This window comes from Xyrauchen texanus, chromosome 48 (genome assembly GCF_025860055.1).
Source record: "Xyrauchen texanus isolate HMW12.3.18 chromosome 48, RBS_HiC_50CHRs, whole genome shotgun sequence".
NCBI lineage: Eukaryota > Metazoa > Chordata > Actinopteri > Cypriniformes > Catostomidae > Xyrauchen > Xyrauchen texanus.
The window spans coordinates 24469257-24496985 of record NC_068323.1 but is presented as its reverse complement, the minus strand read 5'-3'; the positions used below and the strand labels follow the sequence as shown (position 1 = coordinate 24496985).

At 38.3% G+C, this 27729-nt stretch overlaps 2 protein-coding genes across 3 annotated transcripts in view; one reads left to right on the top strand and one right to left on the bottom strand.

Annotated features, from left to right (window-relative positions):
• The first annotated feature begins 143 nt into the window (after positions 1 to 143).
• Positions 144 to 18313, top strand: LOC127639836 (ceruloplasmin-like). The gene is made up of 20 exons (XM_052122109.1): positions 144 to 333; positions 1251 to 1495; positions 2234 to 2446; positions 5455 to 5628; positions 5768 to 6022; positions 6254 to 6419; positions 7384 to 7523; positions 8300 to 8440; positions 8544 to 8588; positions 9267 to 9481; positions 10518 to 10668; positions 10774 to 10986; positions 11249 to 11456; positions 12501 to 12640; positions 12746 to 12874; positions 16352 to 16458; positions 16703 to 16922; positions 17072 to 17211; positions 17734 to 17896; positions 18202 to 18313. The coding sequence occupies exons 1-20, from the start codon at positions 176 to 178 to the stop codon at positions 18237 to 18239; spliced, it is 3261 nt and encodes a 1086-aa protein (XP_051978069.1). The 5' UTR covers positions 144 to 175; the 3' UTR covers positions 18240 to 18313.
• A 2062-nt stretch (positions 18314 to 20375) lies between these two features.
• The window catches only part of hps3 (HPS3 biogenesis of lysosomal organelles complex 2 subunit 1), a 35814-nt gene continuing 28460 nt past the window's right edge, over positions 20376 to 27729 (bottom strand). Inside the window, exons 13-19 of one of the 2 annotated variants that reach the window (XM_052122111.1) lie at positions 25930 to 26163; positions 25062 to 25247; positions 24725 to 24919; positions 24487 to 24594; positions 22414 to 22620; positions 21218 to 21308; positions 20376 to 21127 (exon numbers count right to left, since the gene is read on the bottom strand). In XM_052122111.1, the coding sequence (XP_051978071.1) occupies positions 21000 to 21127; positions 21218 to 21308; positions 22414 to 22620; positions 24487 to 24594; positions 24725 to 24919; positions 25062 to 25247; positions 25930 to 26163 (1149 nt within the window). In that variant the 3' untranslated portion in view covers positions 20376 to 20999. The remainder of the gene's footprint in view (positions 21128 to 21217; positions 21309 to 22413; positions 22621 to 24486; positions 24595 to 24724; positions 24920 to 25061; positions 25248 to 25929; positions 26164 to 27729) is intronic. The other variant, XM_052122112.1, reaches the window with a different exon arrangement.

Below are 27729 nucleotides of genomic sequence, written 5' to 3'. Positions count from 1 at the left end.
AGGAGTTTCCAGAGTTCATGGGGTCACGTACTGCCAGACAGCCCACTTGTGTGTATTAGTCCACTGTCACTTGCCCTCTGTACGTCTGCTATGATTGGCTGATTGTTGTCACTGTGTAACATTTAAATCATTGAAGCAACCTGCTCTTTTTTGATATCCAGATCCCACAACCAGAATGAAGGGGATGCAGTGGACGCTGCTCGTGGTTTTGTGTTGCGCTGGAATTGCATCTTGTATCACAAGGGAATATTTCTTTGCCATTAAGGAGATTCAGTGGGATTATGCACCTAGCGGTATAAATCTGATTCAGAACAAAACTATAAAGGAGGACGAGTGAGTACAAACACTGAAGTTCTCTCTGAAAGAAAGAAATCTATATTTGATTTAAGTGTGCGCTTGAAAACATTTTACACATAATAAATTGAATAATATTTTTGAAAAATATGTTTAAATGGATGTTTACATATATAATAATTAGCATTCTCTCACAATAAGATTTACATTTCCTCACAATAGTTTGTGTTTCATCACAACAGTTTTCATTACCTCCTAAAAAAAGTTCCTTTCCAAAATTCTTGGTTGAGATATGAATCATTTACTGTGTGTAATTTATGTGGTAGAACAAAATGTGAAAGTCACTAAAAAATGCTAAGCACAGACAAAAACTGCCATTCTAAAAACCAGTGGCTCATAACTGTCCAGCTCTATTTTGGGATTTTGATCCTTGGAGTTTTTTGCCGCTTAAATACAGAATGGGACAATAGCCGTCCCTTACTAGACGTAATATTCTCATCTATGCTTCTGCATATTAACCCAAAACCTTCTGAGAATACATGTACATTTATAGTGATATTATAGAATTATTATAATTACTAATAAATCTACTCATAGCTTTGGGTCATTTTACTATGCCATCACCACTAGGGGTCTTTAACACTGTACAAATCAGTCTCAGTTAGCCTATAAAAGATGCTTTGTGTGGTAACATCTACGTTTATTGCTTTTCTTTAAGTAAAAACATATTTTAATATGACTAATTCCATCTGTTGTTACACCAACAGAAGTCATTTTTAAATAGTTTAGGTAACAAGTGTAATGTATTTGTAATTGCAGCTTAACTTTCACAAAAACGATTTGTTCAGCTGGGTAAGAGTGTTACTTGCATTACAACTAGCTTGAATAATGTAAATTATGAAGTAAACCGTTCTATAGGACATTTCCGCTGACAGAGCTGTTATGGTGTCTGACAGAGATGCACGGGTGTTTCTGGAGAGGGGTGAGCAGCGGATCGGACGGGTCTATAAGAAGGCAGTGTACCAGCAATATACTGATTCTACCTACAGACAGGAGATAGAAAAACCCAAGTGGCTGGGCTACCTCGGGCCCCTCATCAGTGCAGAGGAAGATGACACAGTGATTGTACATCTGAAGAATATGGCCACACGAGCGTACTCCATTCATGCTCACGGCCTGAGCTACAACAAGACTCATGAAGGTTTGTGTCCTTTGGTGGGTGTTTCTAGAAAGTAAACTTTCTTAAATCTGTACTTACTTTTCACACTGCTGCAATGGCAATCTTCGATACTTGATAAGCATAAATTCATAATTAACACTACATACTACTTTTACACTTTTTACTTAATTTGACAAAATGACACCTTGAAATGACAATTATATTTATCTCATAATTCTGACTTTATTTATTATTATTATTACAAGATATAAACTCAAAATTGTGACATTATTACTCGTAATTACATGTTTATATCTTGGAATTTTGACTTTATATCTGTTATTATGGGTCACTCCAAATTGCGACTTTTATACTCGTAATAACGTGTTTATAGCTCATAATTGTGTCTTTTTTACTGGTTATTATGATATAAACTCAAAATTGTGACTTTAATACTCATAAATACGTGTCTATATCTCTCAATTACAACTTTATTTCTGAATATGAGATATAAACTCACAATTGATTTCTGATTTTATAATGACTTTATGCTTTTATTTTTTGTTTCATGATGGGAACTGGCTTCCGTACAAGACAGTTTTAATGGGATCTTCATATAACAAAAAGAAAAAGCTGAAAGTTAGTTTAAGGAAGACAAAAAAAAAATCAAACCCCCAGGATAAAAGTGCTCAAAGTATTTGCACATCCAGATTTGAAGAAATCTGATCAGTTTTAAGTGGTTGAAATAATCTTGAAAATACTTTGAAATCATCTCTGCAGGAGCACTTTATCCCGATTCATCAGAGAAGATTGATAAAATGGATGATTCTGTGGCCCCTGGGAAATCCTTCACTTATATTTGGACCCTACCTGCTTCCCACAGTCCTGCTAAAGATGACACTAACTGCCTGATGAGAATATACCACTCTCATGTTAATGCCCCCAAAGACATTGCCTCGGGCCTCATTGGACCTCTCATCATATGTAAAAAAGGTACAAGTCATTTTTTCACTTACATCAGGAATTACATTGGGGATCTTGTGACCACCTCTAATTAAAGAGATGTTTAGGCTCAATACAAGATCAGTTTTATTAACAGTTACAGTAATGCTACAAAGGAACTATACACAGAAAATTCACACTGTTTTAAAGTATAGTCCCAAGACATAAACATTAAAGCAATAAGCCATCCAAGACCATGTATTACAGAGATTTTACAATAGGTAGGTCTTTTTTAGTAACATAGTCTCATGACAACAGTTTCTTATTCACCCAAGATGGTGAAATTGTAAAATAACATACAACTTCGCTCATATGAAAACATCCTTCGCTCATATGATAACTTCTTTATCAAATCGATACAATATAGAATATAGACTATTTTAGCTAGCCTCTTATCCAAGTGTAAAGGGATTTAAACGGGCAAGGAGGATGCGAGAACAGGCTTGACAATATAAATAAGAGTTAAATGAAAAACTTAAACAAACGACATAAGCACACAAAGATGACGGTCAGCTGCTCGTAAACGATCTCTCTCGTTGCACCACCATCCGCAGTCGGCCTTTATCCCTCTCGGAGGCTTAATTATCCTGATAATGGACGGGGTGTGTATAATCACGGCCCGGCCCTGCCCTCCACCCTGCCACATTCCTCCCTCGTTCTCTCAGGCTGGGGAGCCCCCGGCATCACGTACACCCCCACCCCCACCCTCTTTCCCTGGGGAGGGCATGCCCTAAGCCGCGTATTCTGGCAGGTGATCCCCACCTTCCTGAATCTGGGAGAGGACAGGGGGAGGGAAACAAAAATTATTTTTAGTAAAAGAGAGGGAAAAGGCCAACACGGAGTTGCAGTGGGAGAGAGAGATTAAACAAAAAACACTTACTCGCCAGTTCTCCGATACACCGTAGCTTGGTCCTCGGCCAGTCCTCCACCCTCAAATGGACGACAGCCACGCCTCCCTGGGCGGATCAGAGGCAGTCCTCCAGTCCCCTGGCGGGGAACAGAAGGGCTCCAGGAGGTTGGCAGCGAGCCACTCCCCGCTTGCGGTTGGCGGTCTGAGCCTTCCAGGGCTCCGCCTCCCGAGCCTTCCATGGCTCCGCCTTCTACGGCTCCGCATCCTGAGCCTTCCATGGCTCCGCCTTCCACGGCTCCATCTCCTGAGCCTTCCACGGCCCTGTCTCCTGAACCTTCCACAGCCCTGTCTCCTGAGCTTTCCACGGCCCTGTTTCCTCAGCCTTCCACGGCCCTGTCTCCTGAGCCTTTCATGGCCCTGCCTCCTGAGTTCTCCATGGCTCCGCCTACATGGCTCCGGCTGTGATCCTGTGACAGTCTCCCAGGCCTCCTGACTCAGTCCCCATCCTGTGGCAACCTCCCAGGCCTCCTGACCCAGTCCCCGTCCTGTGGCAACCTCCCAGGCCTCCTGACCCAGTCCCTGTCCTGTGGCCGCCTCCCAGGCCCCCTGACCCAGTCCTAGTATTGTGGCCGCCCCCCAGGCCCCCTGACCCAGTCCCCGTCCTGTGGCCAGCTCCCAGGCCTCCTGACCAAGTCCTCATCCTATGGCCGCCTCCCAGGCCTCCTGACCCAGTCCCCGTCCTGTGGCCGCCTTCCAGGCCTCCTGACCCAGTCCCCGTCCTGTGGTCGCCTCCCAGGCCTCCTGACCCAGTCCTCGTCCTCTGGCCTCCTCCCCGAGTTTCTGACCCAGTCCCTGTCCTGCGGCAATCGCCCAGGCCTCCAGACCTGGTCCCCACCTTGAGGTCATCCCCTTGGTCTCCAGACCATCCCCCAGATCTGCTCTGGTCACCTTGGTCTCCTAGCCATCTGCCTAACCTGCTCTGGTCTCCCTGGTCCCCGGCTCCATCTTGGCCCTTCCTCCCTGTCTTTGCCCTATTCCCCTCATCCCCTTGCCCCTTGTGCCCCCCTTGCACTGCCCGTTTGCCCCTTTGTGCCCCCCTTGGACTGCCTGTTTGCCACTTGCGCCCTCCTTGGACTGCCTGTCTCCTCATTTAATGCCCTGATTTCTGTTCAGGATATGTTACCCAAATATAGTGTTTCACATTTGAAAGGAATTACCACACCAAAGATAGCTTCCAAATTCATCATAATCACTTGCCAGTAGGGAAGAAGCCTTTGGCACTCCCAAAACATATGGTGGTGATTAGCTTCACTTTCCCCACATGATCTCCAGCAGCCTGCACCTAACCCTGGTGTCTTTTCTGAGAGGGAGTAGTAAAAACTTTTATAAAAAATGTCCAGCTAAATTCTCTCCACATTGCCGAATTTCCATGGTAATTAACAAATATTACCCCAATCCTCCCTAAAGAAAGTAAGGTTCCCTTCTTTTTCCCATTTCTCTTTAACATATCATGCATTTTCAAGTTTAGCTTGGAGAAACCCGTCATATAATTTTGAAATCACCTTAAACATGAGTGAGATGTACATTCTGGTAAGAAGACCTTTATTATTCCTATCTCGGTTGATTCCAATATTGGCTTAATATTTTGGTCAATATAATGTCTTACTTGGAGAACTCTATAGAAATCACTTTGACTGAGTACATACTTCTCCTTCAAAGAGTCAAAACTTTAAAAATGTGAGATAATTGAAAAACGTGAGATAATTTGAAATACCATGTCTAGCCCAGGTTTGGAATCTATCATCTGTTCTGTTTGGGACACAATCTGTATCAAATGCACACCATCTTAGAATTCTGGATGTATCTTCTAAACCTCATAATTCTACAGCCTTGTGCCACATTTTAAATGCTAGGTTAATCCATGGATTTGTTTTATCAACTAATCTATTCTTTAAGTTTACTTTTAAATTCAGTATCAGACAGTCCAACAACAAAACATTAGTACTGTCACAATCACTTTATTTTAGATGAACATATTACAAAAGTCAATGTTGTATTCCAAAAGTATTTTTTCTATTAAATAAAGGTTCTGTACTGATACTTCTGAATCCAGAAAAAAAAGAATGAATATTTTTTGTGTAATTCTCAGGTTCTCTGGATGTCCATGGCGATAAGTCAGGTGACTATCTTTACACCCTTATGTTTACTGTGTCTGACGAAAATCTCAGCTGGTATCTGGATGAAAACATCAAGACGTACTGTTCAGCGGCTGCCAAAGTCAACAAAGATGATGAGGGTTTTCAGGAGAGCAATAAAATGCACTGTGAGTACACTAATAATATCACATATGTTTCTGGCCAATGTAGGTAAAATCCTGTTCTATAATCTTCTGAGAAGTACTCTGTACCCGTTTGTAAGTCGTAAGGTGCAAATCTTCATTTCCTGTGTCAACTTTATTGCAGCTATCAACGGTTATGTCTACGGCAATCTGCCGGATCTCTCTATGTGTATGGGCAATAAGATCCACTGGCACCTGTTTGGTATGGGAAATGAGGTGGACATTCACTCAGCATACTTCCACGGACAGGTGTTGACAAACAAACGGCACCATGTTGACACTGTTAGTCTGTTTCCAGCTACATTCGTCAATGTGGAGATGGAGGCAGATAATCCCGGCCAATGGCTGCTCAGCTGTCAAGTTAACGACCACCTTGAAGGTACAGTAGAGTTAGATTAGCATCTCTGAATTCTTATTATAATCACTGGGTTTTATTTCACAATCATGACAAATTGGTTAACTTTTATAATGATACTAAACTGTATATTTGACCATTGTCTATAGCAACGAGAAAAGGCGTGTGGTTGAAGTCATCTGAAATCGCTTACAGCACCTTGAAGTTATAACAATTGAAATGTGTTGAATTAATTAAATTTCTTCCCACTTTTAGCCGGCATGCAAGCCATTTTTGAGATTAAGAAGTGTTTCCCAAATGTGCATAAACCCAGACCATTTGGAGAAGTGAGACAGTATTACATCACCGCAGAGGAAATCATATGGGATTATGCACCAACTGAGATAAACCAATATTCAAGAAAGAAACTTATCGAAGACAGGTAACAATATTGTTTCAACCTCTTTGTTTAGTGCAGGGGTCTTCAACAGGGCTCAGAGCCCACAAGTGGTCTGCTACTGTACTTATAGGTCTGGCAATTATTGTTTGCTCTAACTTTTTGAAAAGATTTAAATATGCATTAAACAGATTTATAGAAAGTACATTTTAAGATAACTTCAAAGCTAAAGTTCAGTTAAATGTTTCTTATCTCTAAAAGCCCAGAATGCTAGGCCTCTGCAAACAGGGCGAGTGATGAAAATGTTGTAGTGCTCGAGCACTGAACGTGTGCGGACCAATTTTTCAAACTGTGCATACTCTGAATGGGCAGAATCCACATGGGCCTGGAAATGTTTTCATTAATTAGTGGGTCAAGTTGCAACACACACAATTGAGCCGTTGCTTTCACAAAGAAACACTAGACGAAGATGTAATTGCTGCTAAACTTTAGGAGAAAAAGGTGGATGTGCACGTAAAGAACACTTGTGTGAGGAGGTCAGGAGACACCTGCATTTGTATAACTTGGGTCTGAAGGAATATAAGGACAACTTTATTGGTCTAAACTCTTGAAGAGAAATAGTCCAGTATCTCGTAGCAGTCTTAGCGTGCATTAGCCAACCGCCTGTGTATGCGTGCACAGTCAAACGAAGTATACGTTGAAAGGCTAGCGTTCGACTCTACACATATCCAAGCGTTCACGTCAGTACCGAAGTATATTTTGGCTTAACGCATCAAAACCTTTTAAGTATAATTTTTATTTAAAGTACAAGTATGTGACTCTGTACATCAATATAGATCATTTTTATTGATTTGCAGAGTAAGCATAACAACAAACTAGGTACTTTATGCATTCTATTTTAGGCCAGGATTAAAATAAGAAAAGATTACTTGGCCTGAAAAAGTTTGAAGACCCCTAGCTTAGATTCATGTCCTTTTGGTCCTTGAATTTGTGTTTCTAAAATCTGCAGTGTATCTGACACCTACTTTGATAACCATAATGACCGCATCGGGGGCAAATACAAGAAGGCACAATATGTGGAATACACTGATGACACATTCACCAAGCGCAAAGAGAGGACACCTGAGGAGGAACACCTGGGAATTCTAGGTAATAAAGTTGCAGTTAACATAGGTAATGTCTAGATGGTAAGTGTCGTGCTGTGAAAACTCTCATAAGAGTGCATTTGCTGCTACCTGCATCTGCTGCTGGGTTAAGGTGAATTCCGCTAGAGATTCGTGACACGAGGACATGTTTACATGGGGCAAACTTTACCCACAGGAGTAGCCATCAGTAATATGCAACTAAAAGTTCAATCATGACAACTCTCTGAATAAATTTAAGGTGTTAGAAAGATATAAAAATTGGTAGGTTTGGTCTTAGTGGACTAAATCTGCTTATGCTTTTGTTGCTGCTGCTGTAGAGGAAGTTTGAAAACTTGACACAGACAGGCTGCGTTGAGCTTGTAAGACATACTTCTGCACAATTTGACATTCTGTATATACAATCACTGTGAAGCAATTCTAGACCTGTGGTGCTGAGGAGGAGGAGGGTTTCAAAGAGAAAACTCTCAGTGTACTGCAGTGAAACTGGCTTATCTGCAAACAATTAAGATATTTAAATTTGAGACAAAAAGAGAGTATGCAAGTTGATTGGCCAACAGATTACATGTATGCTGTATTGAATACTTATTTAACTGTGAAATATACTGTAATTATTTTAGCACATTTAGCAATATATTGTCTCTATGATTAGCTTGTTAATGCAGAGACAATACTTTATTAGCTTAGATTCTAAGAGAAATCAAGACATGTTGTGTCACTATTTACAATGCTGAGCGTATTGAGAACACTGAAAGCACAAATGAACTTCGATTTGTATTTCAGGTCCAATCATCAGAGCGGAGGAAGAGGACACAATTAAAGTGACATTTCGAAATAAAGCGAGCAGGCCTTACAGTATTCAACCTCATGGAGTGCAATACAGCATTGAAATGGATGGCACACTCTACCACAATGTCCTGGAAGGTGACGAATGAACCTCATTATATTAATACATAAAAATATACAGGCATCACACACCTGAAAACATTGATCTTATTTCGTTATTCTGATTTATGTTCCAATGTAGAGTCATACACTGAGAAAAAGCTCCGGGAACTCAAGAAAGAAGCAAGTAAGAGAAGGATCTCATTGATATTCAGAAACATCTATGAATGAAGGGTTATATGATCTCAGACTGGCTACTTGAGTCTAATGTTGCATCACAGTCAGAGCTCATTTCATAAAAGTGTACTTTACAGCCCAGGCTAAACTCAAACAAATCAATACAAATCTATGTTGTAGCAAAGTTCACTCTCTGTATAATCTGGTGATTAGTGAGTGCATGACTGGACTTGCAGAGTAAACAGTGCGAAGTTCTAAGATCTATTTTCAATAAATTTGCCAACTTTAATGTCAATATAAAATTAGAATTGATCTTATTTACTTTCGTAATACATGTTCCTGGTCTTAATTGAGTTGTAATTCAATGCTGGTTAACTTAAATATAACAGAGGCTATGGAAATTATAGCATATAACAATAGATTTGATATCCACTGGGATATATTGAGACGCTCTTGGGGTGAACTTGACATATAGCCTTGATGCGCAGGTCAAAAAGCATCCTAAATGTGAATGTCCTCTGCAATCCAATGCACACTCACATTCAGGTCTGGCTCCAGTCTGATATGGAATGTCTATTTTTCATAATCAATTAAATTCCTAATGGATGATAAAAAAAAGTCCTGCCCCAAATGTTTCCATTGAATATCCTGTGTCACTCTAATGAAGTTGAGTCGTCTTCTCTTTCAGGAGTGGTCAAGCCACTTCCTGCTGCAATGGTCCGTCCTGACACCACCTACCATTACGAGTGGGTGGTGCCCAAGGGTGGAGGTCCTACTAAAGACGACCCTGACTGCATCACGTACCTGTACTACTCTGCGGTGGATCCCATTCATGACACCAACTCTGGGCTTGTTGGACCCCTTCTGATCTGCAAACCAAAAACCCTGAAATCAGGGAAGCAGGTGCGAGGTGGACGCTGAACTATTACAAATACTATTTTGCAACAACTAGGGTTGTGAAAAACTATATATTTAAATAATAAAGAGACTAATCGGTTATACAGAAGTTTCATTTCCACATGACACCAATCTGACATGTTTCTTAACAGACGTTCACACAGGGTGCGTCCTTCATCTTTTAACAGCTAGACAGAGCACAACAGAATGCAAGAGTCATGAAATATTTTTGACGTCACCTTAAAAATGCAATGGCCATGCTGCTGAAAACACATGCAGATGGATGTCTTTAGCCATTGCATTGCATCTCGCTGTGTACATAGATCAATAACAACAATAAATTTGTGTCTGACATAGCGGTGCAATGGTTCAAATTTCTCACGGTTCAGTTTGAATCACGGTTTTAGGGTCACGGTTTTGATATGGTTCAGTATTTGTTATGTTCAGGGGGGTATGTTCAGTAAAGATATTCCATTTGGTATATTTCAAAAGTTCCCAGACAGGAGACTTGAATGGTGAAGGGGTTTCTCTCTTGCGGCTTGTTTTCTCCACTTGCCAATGTGCAGAACTGTGATGTCATGAACTGATTTAACATACTAACAGTTAATAGGACAGCTTCTCTCTGTAAAAGTTGACCCATGTGAAACACAGGTGGAGTGTGTCTACAGAGCAATACAGATGCATTAGCGGAGGTTACAACTGCACGTATCTATTTGCCGCTTTATTTTCTTTGCCTTGCGTTATTAAACTAGAGATGAACCATGGAGCAAATGCTTACCAAACCATGGTTGGCGAACCATACATTTCGATTTTTTACCGAGAACCGTTACACCCGTAGTCTGACAGGCTAAAAAACCTTCTCTAAAAGATTTTCTTCCTATTTACAGGACTGGAAATCTAGAAAAAAATATATTAGATCAAATTAAGAAAACTCTTTAGTTGACCTTATTAATTGATTAGTAAGTTGCTATGCTAATTATGCAAATGATAATAATGTTGTCAATGTGTTTATTTTTTATCTACTTATTTTATTGCAATCCAGAAAAATGTGGAAAAAGAGTTTCACCTTCTTGCTACAGTGTTTGATGAGAACTTGAGCTGGTATTTGGATGACAATATCAACAGATTTGTAAAACAGCCCAAAACTGTCAAGAAAGACGATGAAGACTTTCAGGAGTCCAATAAAATGCACTGTGAGTGCTAATCAGAGTCCTTGATCAATTATATATTTATTTATTTAGCACACAAGTCATATTTTTGCTCTTTCACCCAATTAAACATTTACTGATCATCCACAGCACTCAATGGATTCATGTATGGAAATCTGAAAGGCTTGAAAATGTGTAAAGGTGATAAGGTGTCCTGGCATCTGTCTGGTCTGGGATCTGAAGCAGATATTCATGGGCTTTACTTTGAAGGCAACAGATTCCTCTACAAAGGAACCAGGAAAGATGTGATCAATGTGTTTCCTCATGTCTCTCACACTGTCATCATGGAGCCTGACAGCATGGGTAACCTCCCATCATTCTCTTTTCTCTCTCTCTGATATCATTGTGATTAAGACCTGTTATGTTCTATACCAAACAAGAACACGTGACTGCATCAAGGCTTTTTGCAGCTTTTCCCATCAGAATTTAGAGTCAGAACTATGTGTTTTAGAATATTCCTTACCTTACTTTAATCTTTTGGACTGAAACATGCATTTTGAAATAACATCAATAAAGTAGTAAACATATTTTGCTCGTCTGATTCTGTCGTCTATGGCGTCTGCAGGCAATTTTGAGGTGGGATGTAAAACCACGGATCATTACCATGGTGGAATGAGAGCCAACTACACTGTGCAGAAGTGTCACTTCTGGAACCGTCAATCTGAGGTGATGATACATCAGAAGAAGTATTATATTGCTGCTGTTGAGATGGACTGGGATTATTCACCCACCCGCATTTGGGAGGAGAAGATGCACCATAATCTGAAGGACAGGTATATACAGAGAGTTTGACAGTTCAGTCTTAAGGAAACAGTTCACTCTGTAGGTGTCCTCGTGCAACCATGCCTGCCTACTTTTTAGCCATCTGTGTTATGGAAGTATTTTTCCCATTTGTCCTAAAAGAGTGTGATGAGGAGGAGGGTGGGGTCAGGCCGCGAGTGCACACGGCCGGCCCCCAATAAGGCTAATCAGCCGAGTAGAGGGATAAGGCCGAGCCGGATGCAGCAGTTCGGGAGAGAGAGAGCCACACGCTGCTGCCGTGTGTGTTTATGTTTATGTCTTTTTAAGTTTTCATTAAACATTATTTTGAATGTTCAGCCGGTTCCTGCCTCCTCCTTGCCCATTTTTATACTGTCACAAAGAGCTCTAAGCCATGAACAATACCAACCAGTTCTGAGGTGAATCACAACATTACAAAATTTGATTTGAAGCAGAAAAAACGAATGTTTGAAAATTGGACAAAAATAAAGGCACAAGACTGTGAACTTAACATCTGTCCTGAGGGAATTAACTATTATTCCATGAAGCATTGCAAATGACGTAATCTGATTAAAAATGATGGAAAAATGTGAATCTATTGATTTAAAATAGTTGATTATGTATAGAAACAATACCTTGTCATTTTATTGCAATATATTCAGACATTTGCAAATATATAATTAGTTTAAGACTTAATTGCGTCATTCGCAGTGCATCATTGGTGTGGGCGGTCACTGCAGAGCTCTTTTTGCATGCTTTTTTGGACGTGATTCTCTGATTGATGGATTGTTTTCCTTCCTGATTATGGTCTGATTATGATTTAAAGACAGTTGAAATAACATGGACTGAAAGAATATACTGTACCATCGATTAACAACCTCAGAGCTCATGGTACATCTGTCTTTAAAGGTTTATAAGCTTAATAATCAATCCCCATATGGAAAAATTATAAAATAATGGCATTTTTACTTCCAGAATCCGACTGTTGCACTCTATTGACAATGTTAGTAAAATGATAAAGTAAACTTCATGTATAAATCATATTAATACATTTCCAGCCCAGGCAATGATTTCCTCAAGAAAGAGGGTAAATTCATCGGTTCAAAATACAAGAAGGTTCTGTACCAAGAGTACACTGATGAAACCTTCACCAAACCCAAAGAAAGACCTGCTGATATGGAACACTTGGGGATTATGGGTAAGTATCTGCAGCACATTCTGTACACCAATGCTTGATTCATAATTCTCTGTAAACGTTTTGAAACCTATGAAATATTCTAAATTGTGGTTTTGTTCACCTCAGGACCCATGATCCACGGTGACGTGGGGGAAAAAGTGAAAGTTGTGTTTAAAAACATGGCTATGAGGCCGTACTCTATACACGCTCATGGAGTTAAAACTGACAGTCCTCAGGTCACTCCAACACGTCCAGGTAAATGTTGTGATGATATGACAGGATCAATACAATTTCTCTGCTATTTTGTGTTTTCTGAAACCCCCACATTTTCAAACTCCCTATAGACCATTATAGAAGACATAGGGCTCTATTTTCATGAGCGTGCAAAGCGCAGCGCTACACGCAATGACCGTGCACAATGTCTTATCCAATTTTCATGAGAGCGCTAATTCTAATCGCAAATTCAGTGCCAGCGCAAAGTGCAAGTGGCTGTGGGTGGGAGTTTTGAGCTATCTGTGGGTGTATGCACGGAAAACGTTGGTGCATCATATGTTAATGCATTGGCGCAAAACGCAATTTGCCATTTTTCTGCGAAATAGGTCGCTGCGCTAAGATGTTTGAAAACCAAGTCTAAACTCAATTCCTGCATTTGCAGTTTGGAGATTCCACCAGCAGTAGTAGCAAAGTTTATGTCCAAACACTGAAAATATAGTGGAACATCAAATTATGTCCCTGACAATCAGAGTTCAAGCCATCTTATATTTGGGTGGCACGGTCGCTCAGTGGTTAGCACTGACACCTCACAGCAAGAAGGTCCTGAGTTCAAGTCCTGTTCTCTGTGTGTTCATATGGGTTTCCTCTGGGTGCTCCAGTTTTCCCCACAAGTCCAAAAACATGCAGGTTAAGGGAATTTGAGACTCTAAATTGCCCCATAGTTGTGAGTTAGAGTACCCCAGCCACTGGGGTTTGCATCAGGAAGGGTATCTGGTGTAAAACCTGTACCAAGTCAAATATGCAGATCACAGATGGTCTACTGTGGCAACCTCTAACGGGCTGAAAGAAGAAGAAAAATAATTATTATGTTTAAATTTACAATTTTATTATGGTCTAATTAGTTGGCTTAAAGGTATTTTTCCACCTGTTGTCATAAGAGTCAAATGTTTTTGAAATGGTATGATTTTTTCACCACTTCGTTATTTTTATAATTTTTTTGTTTCGTAGTGCCTGCCGATACAATCATTGTTAATTGTAGCCATGATTTGTGTGTCAGTAGATGAAAATTATTAATGAGTAATACTCTGTAGTGTAACAGAGCCTGCATCCAAATTCTGCCGAGAATCACATTTCCATGTGTATAAAAGGAGAGTGTCACTGTCATAGAAATGTGCCCGACAATCATTTTCTAATTCATTGCATACAGTCCATTTACACTACCAACTTCTCATGAATGTGCTGTCTTGGTTTATATTGCTGGTGCTTTAGGTAATGGATTATATAATAGGACGCAGACAGTGAAATAATAACTGGAGAAAACCTTAGAATTCAATTGCACTTAATCCAGTACATTTGGTGTTGCCTGTACGATTTCACCAAACCTATTTGCACCTAGACTTAACACATGCTTGCATGAAAATACCAAAATTTCATGCCCATGCCCACTGACTTTGCGCTTATGACTTATGGCATAGCACTGCGCTTAACGCTTGCACTCTTAAAATAGGGCCCATAGGCTGATAAGTGACTTGGGTCTTGTGCAAAAAGTGAATTATATTTTGACTTATATTTTCTAAACGATCAAAACTCTAATGATACATTTTTGTCATGAGGGTCTCTAGATGATACATGCAAAATGTTGTATACTGTAAATCAGACTAACAATAAGTTTTTTTGGAAAACTCACAATGATGGATGGAATATCTACCAAATACATTTGTGCTTAAAGTACTTAAAGTACTTAGTAATGAAATTACTACAAATCTGTTCTTTAAATGTGGCTATTTTGCACATTTTCTCCACTTTTTCAATCTGCTTGAACCCTGACAATGGCCATTTTACTATTATTGTAAAATGAGGAAAATAGTCATAAAGAAAAAGTAGGTGTGGCTTTGGAATATTAGTTTAAACAGGGTTGTGATTTCCAGATCTGGAAAAGTCATGAAAACCAATAAAAAATTAATTTGTATTAAAAATAAAAGAATTAAGTCAAATTTTGTCAGCAAGACTATTGTTCTTTTTTTAGTGCAAGATCTATAAAATAATGTTAAAATCCTTTACAATGAACAGCTGGAAGAGTGGAAATTCAATGGTCAAAAAGAATGGGAACTCTGAGTATATTCCTGTTACTTGAGATCAGGGACAAAACTTGTTTAAAAGAGTTTTATTTTTAATACTAAATTAATATGAAATGTATATATTTGTAGACAAAGTTCTTAAAGTTCCTAATGAACCATGTAAAGGAACAGGTTTTTGTAAAAACACTTTTTTTTCCCTAAACTAACATTTATTTTTTTTATTTAAATTACAACTTAGAGTCATTTTTGTCAACTCCGTCAGACACACAAAAAGCATGTTGTTTTAATTCGATCCATCCAACAGTGTAATGTATTGAATTATCTAATAATGGTATTCAGTAAAGGAGTTAAGTGATAAAAAAAAAACATTCTATAATCATTTCTGTTTTCACACTGTTCAAAACTTCTGTGTTGACAAAATGTTATATTTTTCCATCTTAAACATGTGTTGTATACTGGAGCCATTTTTTTTCTCAGTTAAAGCTGTCTCTATAATCTAAACTAAAATGCCAAAATTATTCCACAATTCTAACAGAAATGATCATAATGGGAATAACAGTGTTGACATGTTGAAGCTGCGACCGCAGAGACTTCAACATTGTTTGTTTAAAATATGAACAGAATATAATCCTTACTAGACCACGTGTCCTGCTGTTACATCCATCATGAGCAGGAAGTGGGAAAGGGGTACTCGGAGTTAAAGCTGACCATGACATTGTCTGATTTATTCATGTAAAGTGAGGACACTTTATAGGCAGTTTTACGTATATGGAAAATAGAACTTAAAGTTTAAAGTATTTGATATTTATATTTATACATTTGTTCCATTTTCAAACACTTTGTTTGGGGCGGTTGTGGCTCAGGTGGTAGAGCGGGTCTGCCGCTAATCGCAGTGTTGGAAGTTCGATTCCTGGCCCACATGACTCCACATGCCGAAGTGTCCTTGTGAAGGCACTGAATCCCAAGTTGCTCCCAATGGCAGGCTAGCGCCTTGCATGGCAGCTCTGCCGTCATTGGTGTATGAGTGTGTGTGTGTGTGTGTGTGTGTGTGAATGGGTGAATGAGACAAAGTGCTTTGGTAACCTCTAAGGTTAAAAAAGGTGCTATATAAGTGCAGACCATTTGTTTTACAGTTTAACATTGTGACCTCTTGGTGAGGACAGGTTATGTTACATGTGTATAGAGCATTCATTTGAAAATTTAATGAAATTATTTAACAAAATATATAAGTAGACATTTCCTTAAGATTAAATTGTTCCAGTTTTTATTATTATTATTAATTTCTTGATTTTTAAAATAAAAATTGCTTTTGTATGGAAGATGTGTTTGGTCCCTTATCTCAAGAATCTGTGATGTATATTTTTATATCTGCAGTCTGTTTCATGTTCGACAATATTTAGTGAACAAATAGTTTATTATAAAGTTGTTTTGCTCATCAAAGGTGAAACTCAAACATATACGTGGTACATCCCAAAGACTGCTGGGCCAACAGAAGAACAAGAAGAGTGCAGTGTTGGAGCATATTACTCCACTGTAGATGTTATAAAGGTATCTAAACATAATTTCAGACTCTCTTACTTTCTAACTAAAGTATCATTTTCACAGAATTTACTTCCTTTTATAATCAACGAAACAATGACAATGAAATTGTGTCACAGAGATGTTATTGTTTATGTCGGACCAAGTTTAAATCTAAATTTATGCTAAAATCTAGAAATGTCTACTCACTATCTGTGAAAACAACTAATGTTTCTTATAAATGTAATGTGTGTGTAAATCTGAACCTATGCAGGACATGTACAGCGGTTTGATTGGGCCGCTGGTCATATGCAGGAAGAATCTGGCAAGGAAACTGGGATTTAAGAAAGAGCTTGAAGAGTTTGCTTTGCTCTTCATGGTGTTTGACGAAAATCAATCCTGGTATCTGGATGACAACATCAAAGCTCATGTAAAAAACCCTCCTAACGCTTTGAAAGAGGATGAAGAGTTTATCGAAAGCAACAAGATGCACGGTGAGGGTTAAACCATTTGTGAAACAATAGATTTAATGAATTACTACTTATATTTAGTGAAATGTACTGTAGATGTCTTTTTGAGGCCTCTAAATGGTAGGTCTGCTGTGTTGGTGGTAAACCAGTGTCCATTCCTTTGTCCATTACAGGCATAAATGGTTTAGTCTATGGAAACCTTAAAGGGCTGAACATGCGGGTGGGAGATAAAGTGTACTGGTATCTGATGGGGATGGGCAATGAGGTGGACATACACACTGCCCACTTCCATGGACATAGCTTTGACTACAAGGTAAAGAATCTATCTATCCATCCAACCCAAACCACTCCAAAGGTTATCCATACATCCATCCATCCATACATAAATCCATCCAATGGGTTATCCACCAATCCGTATATCCACCCAATCCAATCTATCCAATCTATTTCATCCAATGGGATAAACGCCATTTAGAATTTCGACATGGTATATAATCCATCCATCCAACCCAAACCACTCCACAGGTTATCCATCCATCCGTCCAACCCAAACCACTCCAATAGGTTATCCATACATCCAACCCAATCCACTCCAAAGGTTAGTTATCCATCCATCCATTAAATCCATCCATCCAACCCAAACCACTCCAAAGGGTTATCCATCAATCCATACATCCATACCAATCCATCCCACTCTATTTCATTCAATGGGATAAAACATTTTTAGAATTTAGAAAGGATAGATTATACATCCATCCAACCAACCCAAACCACTCCAATGGGTTATCCATCCATCCATCCATAGCAGTGTGATGACTGTGTGTATTTCTTGCAGATCGGTGGTACTCATCGAGCAGATGTGTTTGATCTGTTCCCCGGAACGTTCCAGACGGTGATCATGCGTCCAATGTATACTGGCACATGGCTGCTACACTGTCACGTGACCGACCACATACAGGCCGGAATGGAGACCACGTATACAGTACTTGACAAAGATGGTGAGTTTAGGTGATATGTATAAAAGTCAGTAATTATTAATTGAAGTATTTGAATATACTAGGAAAAAACATGTTTTAATATGCTAATAAGTAAAGCATATTATATTTTAGCACTTACATAATTTTAACCAACTCTGAACTTTGACAGACTCATCTATGATGTCATTACATTTATAATCGAGCAACTGACATTCCGTTATTTTGTGTCTTAAGTTTGATTTAAGTGCCCAATACTTTTTGAAGCCATTGTAAGTCTAAATACACAAACCAAATATATATTTATTTATTTATTTTATTTTTTTCAGGAAAGAGGGGCTTCCTGGGTTTGTTTGGTAGTGGTTAAATTTCCCTTTTATGTAAGAGGAAGTGTGCATTGTAAAATGTGACTTTTCTAAATAAAGACTTATTAAAGACTCATTTTAAATAGTGCTTTCATTGTGTGTGACTGTGCAAAAACAAATACAACTTGCTATCTTGTCTTAAAACAAATATTATTCAAAAGCATACATACATTTTTTTTACTAAATTATGGAAAGATTAGAATTTAGGTTGCTAGTAATTGCATGTATATTATGGCTTACTAAAATCATTATTAAAATATGAAGTATTTTAACACTTTTAATGATATAAACTGGAGAGATTCAATACACTGTCCCATAACTGTTCAAGGAGGACAATATGTCAAAGAATTCAAAATCCTTGGGCTCTGGAGGCATTAAAAGACACTTAAGTGCTCAATCTGATACCCTTGAGAGGGGCACGAGCCAGGGAGTTGATTTGGTCAGAGAGATGTGGGAAATGCAGCGAGAGATGCTGGGCATGACGGCAGTGCTGACGAAGGTTGTTTCTTCTTGGAGGATCTTGCTGTGATACATCGATCGATCACTGACATGGAGGCGAATTTCTCTGAGATGTTACAAGAGTGGGGGATGTTGAGAAACATAAATTATCTGTAGTCATCAGAGAGGGAATTATCTGCTAATCTGCTAGCAACCAAGGTGGATTTGGAGCATGTCTGGGAGAAGTTGGAGGACATGGAGAACTGTAGCCGGTGGAATAACGTCCGTATTGTCAGAATCCCTGAGGCCGAATGGGGGGTCAAGATATGGTGAAATTCCTGGATGGGCTCCTTCCGAATATGCTCCACATAAGAGGCTATAAGCTAGAAATCGAGCAAGCTTACAGGGTACCAGCGCGGAGATCCATGGAGGGAGACAGGCCACAATCAATTCTGGATTCAAGATCTTGTGTTACGTAAGGAAAGGAGTAAAGGAAGACTTTCTTGAAAAAACCACAGCTATTTCTTGTTCTCAGATTTTGCGAATTCAACGAGAAACATGATCGATTGAAGGAATGCAAGAACCTTTTACATCAATGGAAGATTGCTTTTGCACTGATATTCCCGGCCAAATTGAGAATAGATGCTAAGGAGGGCTGTAAAACTTTCACATGCCCACAGCAAGCATTGTCCTGCATAAAGTCAATGGAGTAAGTCATTTTGTGGTACTCACGTTGCAGCCGAGTGGACCGGCACACTGGACATTCACTGGTTCCACCTAGCATCTGGAGTTTATTTTGCAGAGTGGCACACCTTCAGGACAGTTTTGTGGATGAATCTACATACTCTTTGAGTTTGTTCTGCCTATTGGCTGGAGTTTGTTTATAGATGATCTTTTGCTGTTTAATTCTGTCTCACAGAAATTTTATAGAAACACTGGACTTGAACAATCTGAGCGGCAAGGTTTTCGTGAGGGCTCTAGTACGTTTACATATTTGAGTTTGAGTTTGGAGAGATGTGTGCGGGGTTAATGCGCACGTTTTATCTTTTTTCTGTTTGTTTTGTTCTGGGAGAAGTTTGTGTTTTAATGGTCGCACCAATGTTGGAATGTGGTCTTTATAATCTTGTTTTTGAGACATAATCTATTTTTTTATATATGCCAAAATATCAAATGTTAATATGAGTGGATTGTCTCTCTCAATGTGGAATGTGAATGGGATGGGGCACCCCATAAAAATAAGGAAGGTTATTTCTTTTCTTAAAAGTAAGAAACATGATATAGTATTTCTTCAAAAAATGCACCTCTCTCCACAGGAAGTGGAAAAATTTGGAACGGTAGATACTGAGAGTGGTGATTACAGCTTTTGGAAAAGGTCATGAGGCATCAGTGTATTACTCCCTGCTAATTCAGAGTCTGGGGGATGGAGCTTCAAATTCTCTCAAGAGATTATGGAAGAAAGATTTAAACTTGGTATTGGAGGAGGGAGTGTGGGCTAGGATTCTAAAAAACGTTAAGTCTACATCTAGAGATGCAAGGGTGCGTCTTATGCAATTTAAGATTTTACATAGATTCTATTGGACACCCTCTACATTGTATAGGCTTGGTCTTAAAGACACACCCACCTGCTGGCGATGCCAATCAGAAGGTGGAGACAAAACCCATGTCTTTTGGTGGTGTGTTAAGATCCAAGATATGTTCGGGGGGAGGGGTTTAATTTATATCATTTGATTCTGTATTTTCTGTAACATTTATTTAATTTTGAATGGAATCAATAAAAGTTGTTAGTTTAAAATAATAATAATAATAATAATATTTAGAAAATGAGCAGTAAACCAGATGCTGTAATTCAATATAATTTAAAAACAAACATACTGTTATTCAATTTGAAATATGAGATGGCATGCATTATGGGTAATGTACACAGACATTTGACATCAAGAAATGAAAGAGAGTTACAGAACAAATTCAGTGCAAACCTAAATATCAATCAAATAAAATAAACAATCTCACCTTTATTTGTACATCACATTGTCAATCATTATAATACATATTATATCTAAACTTCCTAAAGATTAACTGATTTGAAAGACAAAAGTGTGTTAGATATTAAGACTTGTTTAAAAGATTATCAAGATTATTAGATTATTAAGATCTTTTTATAGATATTTTTTATAGATTTGTTTTTCTTACTGCCAAATCTTTTTTTAAGGACATTAAAAATAAAATATTGATTAATACTTTTTTTCTCAGATCAAATCACTCATCTTTAAACAGATGTAATGTTGAATGATGCAATAATTATTGATTGTCTGAATGACTAGTCATCATGTCATGAGATTCCTCTGGCTGCATTCGAGCAGATGAGGCAGGAAGAAATGAGCTGTTCCATCATCTGGCAGCAAGTCCAGAAACTCCAGCGGGTTCAACTCCACAGACACCACATGCAGAGTTTCTGTGAGATACAAAAGCAATGCTTCATTAACAGAAGAATTCTCTTCAGTCTGTTCTGTTGTGTTTAAAAAGCCAGAAGTTTAAACTTAACCTTTGAATGCTGAGAGCAGGATTGTGTTGTCATTTCCTAATTTTCTGGTTCTCTCACAGAGTTCAGGGAAAAGCTTCTGCCACCACAGACACTAGGGAGAAAGACCAGACAAATGTTGTGAAAAATCTCTTCTCCATTTCAAATGAAATGTCTTCTTGTAAACAGAAATTGGTCTGCAGGCCAATGAATCATGTGATTTAATTCTAATTCCAGTAACATACATATTATTTCTCTGACAGAGAGTCAACTTTTTTTTTAAAGTTGTGTAATTTGGCACAGTGGCAGGGGAGAGTCTGAACATTCCTTGATGAAAATTTGGAGTCAATGACTCAAACCCTCTAGTACCACCAACAGTTCAAATTTACACTTATGTTTAATTTGATCAGAATGCCCTAGAAACAAAATAATGTTTCTTCTGATTTCTTGCCTTATGCCGAGTCAAATAGACGTGTCTACAACTTCTGCCAGACTACATTTTTGGGAAAACTTCCTTGTGCATTCATCAGATTTGCACTCATTTTTAAAGAATTGCCATTTCATTACAAAACTTGGTTTGTGTCATTGGCACCATGGCCTGGATGTACCTATAAATATATAACAAAAAAGCCTATTGCCATGGGACTAGTCTCTTTACATTACTTGGTTCTTTAATGCATTGGCTCCATAATTGCTGCTTGCAGATATTCTTTTGCCATGTTTTCCATGTAATATGTCTTCTAAGAGCAATTTGGCAATCATATGTGCAAGGTTTGGTTTCATTACACAAACAAGTTGCAAAAATAATGACGAAGTTCCTTTTTAGCATCTTTGCCAGCAAATTCATTAGGGTGTTTCTGGATAACAGTGTCATAGAACAAAAATGTAACTGCTCATGTTTGTGAAGCTTCGTCTGAAGATGATCTGTACCAATTTCTGTAAAGATTGGACAAACGGTCAGCGATATAGCAGAAAAATGCTAATTTGGTCACTAAGATGGAAAGACATTACCTTGAAAATTTAGTCATTGTATTCTACATGAATATTTGTAGACATGAAGAATGATTTTAAGCCAAATTATTCCAAAGTTATTCATTTTATTTTTGTTTTTCATTTTTATGACCAGTAGATGGCACTATCACAAAACGGCTCTTTAGTTAGATGCGTCCATGTTCACAACCTTGATTAGCATATCAGTAAAGACTAGTCAAGTTTGTTACCAGTTTGTCGTTCTGTAGCTCGTGGTTGGCGTAAGAGATGATGGCTTGCGGACAGTGCTCCAATAGTCTGTCAATGGAGCTCTCGTGTTGGCCCAGTTTGGTGGCACAGAGCACGTGCACGCTCAGACCGCTGTTATCGGTGTCCGACAACTGCTCCAACAGAGGCAAGATGGACGAAACCTCTAGTGATGGGCCGCACAGCAAAGACTGCAGGAGAATTAACAACATTTCCCATCACAAAAGAGACTAGAGAATCTAGAAGGAAATCTAGCCATGCAACTTATTGTATTAATAAAGAATGTGACGTCACAGGTGTGTATATATTATTTATATAATGACTAATGACTGAATATCTGGGGATAATGTGATATTTCACCGGTCATCAGGGTATTGAGAGTCATCTTTCCTACTTAACGTATCACATATTTATTTGTAAGCTAATAAAATGATTTGAAATCAAACCGATCTCATGTCCATTTATTGACTTATTTGGTTTATAGTTTTTACTAGAGTTGTACTATATTAAACATTTTTAAAATCCAATATTTTACAATTTTTTAGAGCTACTGTATGTTATGTTAGTAATGTTTTATAAAGTTTTCTATTTGTAATCACTTAAAAAAGTAATATTTTTATAATATACAGTACTGTGCAAAAGCTTTAGGCACTTGTGAAAAACATTCAAAGTGAGGATTTCTTAAAAAAAATAATGACATAAATAGTTTTCATTTATAAATTAACATCATACATAGTCCAGTAAATATAAAAAAGCTAAATCAATATTCAGTGTGACCACCTTTGCCTTTAAAACAGCCCCAATTCTTCTAGATACACCTGGACACAGTTTTTCTTGGTTGTTGGCAGATATGATGTTCAGGCTTCTTGGAGAATTCTCCACAGTTCTTAGATATATTCAGACTGTCTCAGCTGCTTCTGTCTCTTCATGTAATCTCAGACTGACATGATGTTCAATGGGGGCTTTGTGGGGGTCATGACATCTGTTGCAGCACTCCCTGTTCTTCTATTCTAATCCTTTATATTTCCTATTGACACACTAAAGCTGAAGATATAAATAACCATCTGAAGACAAATACTTTTGTGAAACATCTTATGTGCCTTTTGCACAGTAATGTATATTACATGTCAATTATATTATATTATATATATATATAAAGTATTTAAGTACTTTCTACCTATAAATCTTTACCAGTAGGTAGCAATAAGCAGCAAAAAACAAAAGATGAAGAATGTGTAAGTGAAAGTAAAAGTGGAGATTTACAGCAAGAAATTACTTAAATATTGATGTTTCTCACCCACACCGATCATATCACTTCTGAAGACATTGATTTAACCACTGGAGTCTTATTAATTACTTTTATGCCTCCTTTGTGTTTTTTGAAGATTCAAAGTTCTGATCACCATTCACTTGCAGTCTATGGACCAACAGAGCTGAAATATTCTTCTAAAAATCTTCATTTTTTGGTCAACTATTCCTTTAATCTATTTTTGCACTGATGCAAGACTTATCATTCATTTGTTATGAATATTCGTATCTTTTGATTTGCATCCATTACGTTCCATATCAAAAGAGAAATTAATCAAGAACCTTTCATTAGTTAAGAATTTATTTCACTGGATTTTCCAAAATAGACATTGCCATAGGGCTGGGCGATATGACGATGTAATCGGTTATGTGAGACATGATAAGAAATGCTGTAAGTTACAAAGACACAAAGACAATGCCTTTGGTTACTTATACCACGTGCATAATTTGGGATTAAATGTCCATCAAAATGAACTATATCATGACATACTGTTACCGTGACATAAAATTACCATCCACGGCTACGTAAGAGGATGTTAAAATGTTTGTCAGTTTACAAGGACTGCCTTATTAGCTCTGTTAGATCTTAAATATCATGACAAACTGACCAAACTTTGGTCGCTCATTCAGTAACAAAGTGCATGTAGGGACTTATTTGTTTAGTTTGTGTACAGCAGGCCAAACACCTTTAATTCAGCTGATACAGCAGCAATTCCTAGAGGTCGCTTGACACAAAGATCAATACGCACCTGCAGTTTATGTAGGTCCTCTTGATGGTCATGAGTGATGTTGGACTGTACTGGTGTCAGGATGCTCACCCACGGATATAACATCCCATAATGTGAGCAAGAGTTTATCTGCACATGAAGAGATGTTTTATACTACTGCAATGTGACGTTTTGAAAATCAACTTTTAATCAATTGAATTAAATAATTCGACTGAACGGTGTCTGTAATACTTTTAGTGTAGAGAATGATGTTGCTCACCAGGTCCTCTGCGGTTTTGAGTGCTTTGACGGCGGAGTGATCTCTGCATGTGATGCGGTCGATGTAGATGGACGATAGGCGGAAGAGCAGCTCTTGTATGATGGAGTCATGACTGGATGCCACCAACAGAGCCTCCCAGAAATCCACCAGCAACTGAGGACTGCTGTGAACTTCAGCACCATCCCTACACAACTCCTGAAAGAGAGAGAAAGTTTGAGAGTGTTTATCTCCCAGAGAGCCATGCATGGGGATTACCTATTATCGCTTATTGCCTATATTTTTGTGTAAAAATGATTGTTTTCCTCTGTCTCCTTTACTACTGTTCTCTTATATATACCTGGAAGAAGAGTTCGGCCTCCTTCAGTCTGATCTTGCTATTCTCGTGCAGCGCTATGACTGCAGCCACCAGCAGCCCCTCCTGTGAGTCTCGCAGGTGTCGTGCCAGTTCAGTGGGCAGCACGCTTTTTCCTCTGCTGTGCACCAAGAGTTTGGGCTCTTCTATGAAGCCGTACACCTGCATCATCTGAGACAGGCACAAATGGCCTTATATTTTCAGTGGTACACCAAATTGATTACTTACAGTGCACTGTGACTTATAGAGAACAATAATGAGCCGTCTTGGTTCCGGAAGTATTTTTCCAATTCATTCTCTCCATAGAGACTTAAAAACTTAACTTAAATAAAGAGTTCTAAACCAACCAGCTCCCAAATGAATCACAACATTACAAACTCTGATTTAAAACATAAACATATTTACCAGTACAAGGCTGCGTAATTATTTTATGAGGGAATCTAATCAAATCTACTGGCTTCTAAACATACATAAGTATAAAATACTTAACTAACTTAAAATCTAGTTTTAGTTTATTGCTAAATATTTAGATATAAAGAATTATACAAGTAATTTGAGTGTGGAGTTTTGGCACGGTTCTCGTCTCCATAGTAACAGCTACTTCTCTGATTGGTGGATCTCTCTTTAGGATTATGGGTAGTGTAGTACTTTACCGGAAATTTAATATTAAGTACAATTTCTTTTAAATGTAGAAATAACACTGACTTGTGGCTTCTACAGAAGCATATATCATCACTTAACAAACCCTGAGCTTTTTTGTTTTGAAAATGTATATGTTATGGGTAAAAATCCATTACTCTATGGAGAAAATGAGTGATATTTTTACTTCCAGAACTGGACTGTTGCACTGCACCTCAGCGTGGCAGTCCATCTGCTGCCTGTAACTGTGCAGGTCCCCCTTCCTCAGTGCCAGGGAGGCCATACAGAGGGACAGGGTGATGGACGGGGCCCCGGAGCCCTCCAGCTGTGTCAGGTGGGTCATGGCGATATCAGGATCTGCTCTCAGCATGGACGGACTGCTCACCACATGAGGAAGCTGCGCAGGTTCAGCTACACTAAAGATCTCCAGCACTTTAGTAGCCATGTCCTACAACACATTACAGCACAAGAGGAAGAAAATGGCATAATTAAGACACAGTGAAAAATGACTTCTATATATTGTATTGACAGTATTAACTACTTCATTTCCTTTAAGTTAGGTTACAAAATTATCTTTTTTAAGGATCAGACAGAATCTCCAGGCTTTTTCTTTTTTGGGGACAAAATGTGTTAAATTGAGTTGAGTGTGCTACACTTTTTTGGTGGACAACAGCATAATCAAATTATCCAGTGTGTCGTATTAACACACATGCAAAGATTGAGGGGTATGTACAATTTTCTGAATGAGGGGTGTTCAAATTCTGTGTAAATCCACCAGCTTGGATTTTGTGTGGGCCTAACATTTTGTCATATCTGCCAATGGCGGGTGAATTTGCTTCTAGTCCACTCAGAGGCCGAGATATTCAACGAAACAGTGTGGAAGGTGCAAGGGGTCAAAAAAACAGATCGCATGTCTATGGACACGCATATGGTGAATGCTCAGCTGCATTAAGAGCACCACCAGCATTTCAGATCTGTATATTGTGATGGACAGTGATGGAGGAAAATGTATTTGGTACGAACTAACCCTTTTTATTGGGACATAAAGAAAGCCTGAATCAAAGACTATCAAAGACAGGATAAAAAATTAAATGTATGTTCATCATAAGAATGGTTAACTTATGACAATAAAAGTTTGGCTTCTTAGATAAAGTTGTTATGGAATGATTTCCATAGATGAAATGGCTGTTAGAAGCTGCACAACAGTCATTGATATGATAAAAAAAATTGTGTTTTCACCAAGTGATGTGCACAAGTAATCACATAATCGAGTACTCATTCTGCTCCGGCTACACGAATGTTAAAAACAAAACTCTAATATCGCAAATTAATTTAAATTGCCACGTTTTCCTGCCGCGAGCAGCGCGAATTACTCCCTCTGAATCTCTCACCAAATCCTGCAGATATAATTGAGTCCACTGGGGGGCGCTGGTGATACGCGAGTCATCAAGGTGTTGGATAAGAGTAGAAAATAGAATGCCGTCTGTGCTTCTAAAGCAAAGCCTAATTTATGTTACAATTCAATTCTGCTCTATTCATATTCCCTTCTTGTTGGAGTCATGCAAACCAACAGACGACAATCATATTTTATTGATGGAAAGATATGAGGAACACCAAGCTTATCACTGCTCGTACATGTGTGTTCGTTAAATCTTTGAAAGTCAACTTTCACCACTTGTTTTGAATAATGACAAAATGATCATAATGTGACAGCCTTTATGTAGACTCAGAGTTCATATATGTGCGTTAACCTAAAGACATTTGTTTTGGTTTATATGGAAGCTCTGGCTGTGTGCAAATGTTTTACTGTTTTTATTCATGCATATTGTTCATTTAATTTCAATGAAGAGCATAGTTTGATGAAGTTATCTAATTTTGAAACCATTCTGGTAACATTTGTGAATAAAACAAAATAAACATTTCATTATGCGTGTTTACATTTACATTAACATTTATGCATTTGGCAGACGCTTTTATCCAAAGCGACTTACAGTGCAATTATTACAGTGACAAT